The sequence below is a fragment of the Crocodylus porosus genome, unplaced genomic scaffold, assembly GCF_001723895.1.
Source record: "Crocodylus porosus isolate Cpor-Errol unplaced genomic scaffold, CroPor_comp1, whole genome shotgun sequence".
NCBI lineage: Eukaryota > Metazoa > Chordata > Crocodylia > Crocodylidae > Crocodylus > Crocodylus porosus.
Window position 1 is genome coordinate 100,364,865 of NW_017728886.1, and position 6,658 is coordinate 100,371,522.

The 6,658-nt window shown below is 39.2% G+C and overlaps 1 protein-coding gene across 2 annotated transcripts in view; it reads left to right on the plus strand.

Moving 5' to 3' along the window:
• Window positions 1-6,658, plus strand: part of RECK (reversion inducing cysteine rich protein with kazal motifs) — a 101,689-nt gene that overhangs the window by 53,522 nt on the left and 41,509 nt on the right. For both annotated transcript variants that reach the window (XM_019539784.1, XM_019539776.1), the window contains exons 9-11: window positions 921-1,100; window positions 2,853-3,065; window positions 4,317-4,453. In XM_019539784.1, coding sequence (XP_019395329.1) covers window positions 921-1,100; window positions 2,853-3,065; window positions 4,317-4,453 — 530 coding nt within the window. The remainder of the gene's footprint in view (window positions 1-920; window positions 1,101-2,852; window positions 3,066-4,316; window positions 4,454-6,658) is intronic.

Sequence of the window (6,658 nt, forward strand, 5' to 3'; positions counted from 1 at the left end):
GTGGCTGGATCCAGTCCAGTGGCTGGATCCAGTCCAGTGGCTGGATCCAGTCCAGTGGCTGGATCTGGCTCTTGCCTGGACCAGACACTGCCCATCCAGCTAATGGGGTGAAAAGGTTGGGCACCATTGTTTTATGGTATATAAATCACTAAAAATGCATAATCAGTTGTAATGTTTCAAGTGTGTACTGTGCTTGATAGCTAAATCATCGAATGAGAGAAAATATACTTTGTAACCTTAAAATCTATCAAATACTGAGCAGGCTGTGAATTCCATCTTCAAATTTACAATTGGCAATTATCCAAGCTAAAAACTGTTTTGTAAATATTTGTCATAATCAAGGCAGTTAAGTATATAGAAAGTAACATGATTACAAGCAGTCGAGCTAAAATTCATTTTGGAAGTCTGGAAGGGTCTTCCTGGGCCATCAGGTCCAGTCCCCTGCATTCACAGGTGCTTGTTAACCAAAGGAATCCCCAAAAGCAGCTGTTCAAACCCTCACCTACAAGTACAAGGAACAAAATCTGAAACAGTACATCTTGGGTAAAATCAGAGGTGACAAGGAGCCTACCATCCATCCATAAAAGTGGGTAGGGGAATGCTAGCCTTAAATTTAATGTTTAGCTTCTTGCAAAGTTTGGCAGAATTATTTTGCATTGGATGTACCTGTTTCAAATTTTTAATTTTCCTTCATGACCATCTAGAGATTTACTCATTTCTTTGTGACTGATGGCTGAGGTTCTAGAGAACAGCTTGGGGGTCTGTCTTCATTCTCATATTGGTTCCAGGCCTTCAGCGGGTCCAAAATGCAAAACTTCCATTAATTTATACTTTTATGATTAAAGCCAGCTGTTTTTTGGTGTAAAACTTCTGAATGATTGCTTTTCTTTTCATTTGATTGACTTTGTTTGTTTGTTCAGGGAACTATGCACTAAATTGTATAGCACAAGCTGGGGCAATTCACAGAGTTGGCAAGAATTTGATCGCTTTTGTGAGTATAACCCAGTTGAAGTTTCCATGTTGACCTGTTTAGCAGATGTACGAGAACCTTGTCAGCTGGGCTGTAGAAATCTAACTTACTGCACTAATTTTAATAACAGGTAGGAGAGATGCACTAAATATTTTATAAAGGAATTCCTGTACTTTGAGTAAAAATGTTTTTTCCAGACTTATAATCTACATATAGTCTTTTTCCCATAAGTAGTTTTGTAATACAAGGGTGATTTTTTTAACATACTTTTCTTATGAACTTTTTTTAAAAACACGTTAAATTTTAATAACTTAAAAAATACAAAAGCATATTTCCAAGAGACATGTTAAGTATTATTATAATGAGACTGACTGAAATAAAAATTCACATTTATTGGAAAAGCTTGCCATTCGGTAGAGTATTTTTGTTTCTTTATCATGCAGGACAATAAAAAAATAATTGCTGCCTCAACAAACTTGTAATTGATTTAGTTATATATCTACTTCTGGGAATACAGTTGCCAAAACTGTCTTTAAAATTAATTGCAGCTCCACTTGTGCTAAAGGAAAACCTAGAATTTTACAGTTCTGGTTTTGATTTTTTTTTTTTAAGTTGGTATGGGATGTTGTGTATTTTGAAATACTATTTAAACCAGTTTGACGCTTATAGATGGTTGTTGGAATGTTGTGTTGGGAAATCAGGGGGACAGGTTCCACACCCCTTCTTAGTGATATAAGCCTGAAATGCATATTTGCTGCTTCCTGGGCAAGTCAGGTATTAGATGTATAAAAAGGAGATTGTTCAGCTCTGGTTGCTAATACCTCCTGGTAATGGATATTTGTCCAGCTGCAGTGTTTTTTAAATTGGGTATATATGTAACCACATACCTGCCGAATCGGTGCATAGTGTACTACACATGCTCAGTATACATGCATGCTTCTGCATAGATCTAGGTTGTAGGGCTGTGCGAAGCTTCAGTCCCAAATTTGATTTGGTGGAGATTTGGCCTGATTTGGTGGCTGAATCTCCGAATCAAAATTGAATCAGGGGACCCTTTAGTCTCTCTGAATCGAATTGTAGCTATCCGAATCGGTTGAGATATTCGGAAAGATTTGGCGATTTGGACATAGACACAGCTTTAAATGTTTTTTCTACACATTACTAGGTAGCAGGTGGCTCATGAATGCTGGGGTGCATGGAGTACCTTACAGAAGTGCAGGGCCCCCCCCAGCGCACTCCCCGGCAGACCCAGAAGCGGACCAGAAGTACTTCCAGTCCACTTCCGAGTTTGCTGCCAAGCACGTGAAGGGCCCCCCCACACTCCTGTGGGACGCTCCATGTGCCCCAGCATCGCAGCTTTCACAAGCTGGGCTGGTACCTTGAGGTATGTAGAAAAAACATTTAAAGCCGTGTCTGTTTCCAAATCGCTGATTCTTTGAATAAGCATCCAATGTTCAGATTCTGATTCGGCCGAAATGAATCGGGGACAGTGATCCGAATCAACTAATCGAATCGCTGTCCCTGATTCGGGCTGAATCTGAATCAAATAGGGCCCGCTTTTGCACACCTCTACTACATTGCCTTAGTAATAGTAAGTAATAGAAATGCCAGCTATATGCAAATACCAAGAAGCCCACTTCAGTGGCTGGAAAACCACCATTCAGATGTACAAAGGGTAATAAAATTCTACTCTTAATGCTCTTATTTTATTAGATTTTTCAAATCATTTAAAACTTTTCCTGTGGAAGGCTTGTGTGCGATTTGTCTTTGTTATGTATCTTTAGTAATATAAATCAAAATTGTAGAGCATATATTGCATACAGTAAATCTTAACTTCTTGGTATATAAATTAACATGCTACATATCCATTGATTTCTTTAAGACCAACAGAACTTTTTAGAAGCTGCAATACTCAGTCAGACCAAGGAGCTATGAATGACATGAAGCTTTGGGAGAAAGGAAGTATTAAGATGCCATTTATAAATATTCCTGTTCTTGATATTAAAAAATGCCAGCCGGAAATGTGGAAGGCAATTGCTTGCTCACTGCAGATTAAACCTTGTCATAGCAAATCTAGAGGAAGTATTATCTGCAAGTAAGTACATTTAAAAGTCATTTTCATAGATGCTGTTTATGGTTTACTTGTGAACTAAAAAGTACTTTGTAAGATTTTGGTAAGACAAATACAGACACACAAAAAATATGATCTTGCACATTTGATATTCCTTACAATGAAGTTAGTACAAGTTCCCCATAAATGGAGAAATCTTATTGTAAAGTCTTTTTTCAGGGTGTGTACCCTGCTTTACATATGTAAATAGACAAGACAGGAAAAAAAGCTGGAAAGTGAGTAGAGGAATTTGTTCAAGGTCCTTCCTACAGCTGGAATAATATCTAGATCTGACTCAAGTTTCCTGTAAACTAAAATATTCTGGCCCTCTTTTCTTGACCTATTTTTTTGCATTATTCCTGAAGAGCTAACAATTTTATTGATGTCCGTGGTGCTTGAAAAGGGTAAAAAAATTGTTCCTCATACCTAAATTTAATTTATCAAATATGTATTCTATTTTTCATTTTCACTCTTGCAGCAGGAATTGCAATCAGATACAGAAAAAGTAATTAACCTTTTCTTTTTTTTTTCTCTTTCCGTTTGTTCATGTGATTTTTAGATGCTCATCTTTTTTCTCTGAAATATATGGTACTCTTTTTTTTTCCTCTTCTTTTCCTCTTTATTTTCTTTCCTGCTTCTAGTTTTCCTCTCGTCAGCATTGGCTGTCCCCATCCATTTTCTCCTTCACAATAAATTCCTTTACATTTAGATTTCTCACTCCTTTTTCCTGGTTTTTCTCATATTACATGTATTAATTGCTCTTTAGTTTTGCTCATTTTCTTTGAGAGAGCACAGTTTATACCTGCTGTACAAAGAATATGGTGGTATCATTTAGTACCATGCCCAGTCAAAATGCTGTTATCTTGAGTCTTCCTATTTTCATCCTTTTATGCGACACCTCTAGACTATAGGAATGGAGTTGAGGGTGGACCTCACTAACAGTGAAGAGGAAAGCCTCTTTTTTCTGATATGACGGCTCAGAGTCCCACATCCTTGGTTTTATTTTTTGGGTTTTTTTAATGGTACATTTGTGAAACAACCATGTTCAGAATTGATGTTTCAGCACTAAGTTCCTGTAAAACCTAGATTTGTACTGTAAACATGGTTGCCTGTGCACTTGTATGTGGTTACCTGTTTAAAGAATTGAGGGGAAATACGTGTTTCTTTTAAAATAAATAACTTTCTTATGTTTGCCTCAAGTAGTATGCATGTGATATGTATTTATTATTTCTGAAGATCAGATTGTGTGGAAATTCTCAAGAAATGTGGAGATCAAAGTAAATTTCCTGAAGGCCACACGGCTGAAAGCATTTGTGAACTCTTATCTCCAATGGATGACTTGGAGAGCTGTATTCCTTTAGACACATACCTGAGTAAGTACTGAAATATCTGAGTATTACAGAACCTAGACACTTTGCAGGCTTAGGTTTACCTTCCTACGAAGATGAGGTTTTGTGAATTTTAACCTCTTGGGGCACTTACACATGTGGGGAGCCTGCTCCAATGCACTGGAAATCCAGTGTGTTGGAGCAGACTCGATTAATCAAGTCTGCTGGAGCGTGCAAGTATGTGTGCTCTGGCAGCCTCGCGCATGGTGTGCATCAGCAGCGCAATGTGCCTCTGCCCTGAGAAAATGGCGGCGGTGCTCTTTGAAATGAAACAAATTTGATGTGCTTTAGTTCAAAGTGCACGACCACAGTTTCCCAGCACGGAGGTGTGCTGCACCACTGATGCATGTGGCACACGGGTGCTTTTAATTAGCACGGAACGCTAATTAAAAGTGCCTGGCGCTGCATTGGGAATGCATATACAAATGTCCTAAGATGCTCCTGTTGTTTGCTGCAGCTTTTATTTCAGAGGCCATGAAGAGAACTACTGATGAGCTTTAACTGATCAGAGAAGCAGCACCTTGCAAAGTGAAAGCCTTGGCAAACAGTTAGTGACAAGTTTTTAATTTGGTAACCTGCTTCAAACTAAGCAGATTGCTGAATTAAGTGAACTGTCTGCATGTAAATGATCAGGGTTCTACTGTAATAGATTAGAAAGTAGAATGCCTTTGAACTGAAAGCTGGAATTTCATTAAAGAAAAAATTGCTATCAGATGGAATTGTCGTGCTGAAAATATTTATCTAATATTTTTCAACCAAAATCTCCATGTGGTGTGAATTTTCATGACTCCACTGGGTTCCTGCTTCTCCTTGTATTATACTGTTGTATAAGTGGAACCACTTTGATTTATCCCAGCTGAGTTCTGGGCCATCAAATATTAATGTTTATGTTTTAAAAGTAATAATTTTGTTTTGTTTGAAGAAGGTGATTTATGTATCAGAATAGCTTGCCTCCCTACCAAAAATACCAAGAAACAAGAAAACATCGTATGTAACCTCAATTTTTTCCTTGCAGAGTAAAAGATTGATAGAACTTTCCTTGGAAGAATAGATCACAAATAAGTGTCTGATTTTTGTATAAAACTGTAAAATAGAGCACAGCTTTTTAACTTGCAAAATCACTCTTGTCTAATATATAAAGTAATCTTGTGTTTTAATGTACATAGTTATAGTAACAAAAAAATTAAAGCTACCTATTTAATGTTGACTAAGATCTTTATTGGATTTTAAAATAATGGCACAATTGGCATCTGCGGAATTTTATGATCCATGCCAGACATGCATGGCAGGACATACACTGTGTAGGATGGGTCATAAAATTCCTCAGATCCCAGTTGTGTGACTGTTGCAACCCAGGGCTGCCCCAGCCAGATCCCCAGGGATTATATAAGGGGTGGCTGTGTCCCAGACCTGCCCTGTTTCCAATCCCATTGCTTAGCTGAGCATCAGGGTCAGGCACAGGGCAGTTCTGTGTTCCCTTTTGGGACCCAGAAATCTCTTTAGCCTGATCCCTGGGGATCCATTTGGGGGTAGCCCTGTCCCAAGCCAATGGCAACTTTCAGCTGATTGGAGCAGCCCCAGGTCTGGGATATACAATGCGAAGATCTTTTGAATTATGGATCTTCTGAATTATGGATGTGTCTACATGTCGCCCTGTGGTGATGTAGTGATCACATTGGTCTACTCATGATAGGCAGCTTCATTACTGTAGCAGCACACTCCCCTGTTTTAGCATGCCGCTATGGTGATGTAGCGGCAAAATCTACCTTCTAACTTTCTGGAAGTACTAAACCATGGCACCATACTAACATTGCTGTATGGCAAGGTATAGACACGCCCTATATGTGGAACGCTCTTGTGGTGCTCTATGTCAAGGAGCAATACATATCCTCTGCCAGCAGAATGGGGTCAGAGGAGGGGCAAGCTGAAGTGCTCTGGGTCAAGATACAAGGGGGGCTCTGGGTCAAGATACAAGAGGGATTTAACGGTGGGGTCTATTACAGACCCCCCAACCAAGGGGAGGAGCTGGATTGGGAATTTTTGGGCCAGCTTGCAGAGGCACTTAAGGCAAGGAATGTAGTTGTCGTGGGTGACTTCAGTTACCCAGACATCTGCTGGGAGGAACAGTCAGCCAGGTCGGACCGTTCCAGGAGGTTCCTGGCCGAGATACAGGACCTCCACTTAATTCAG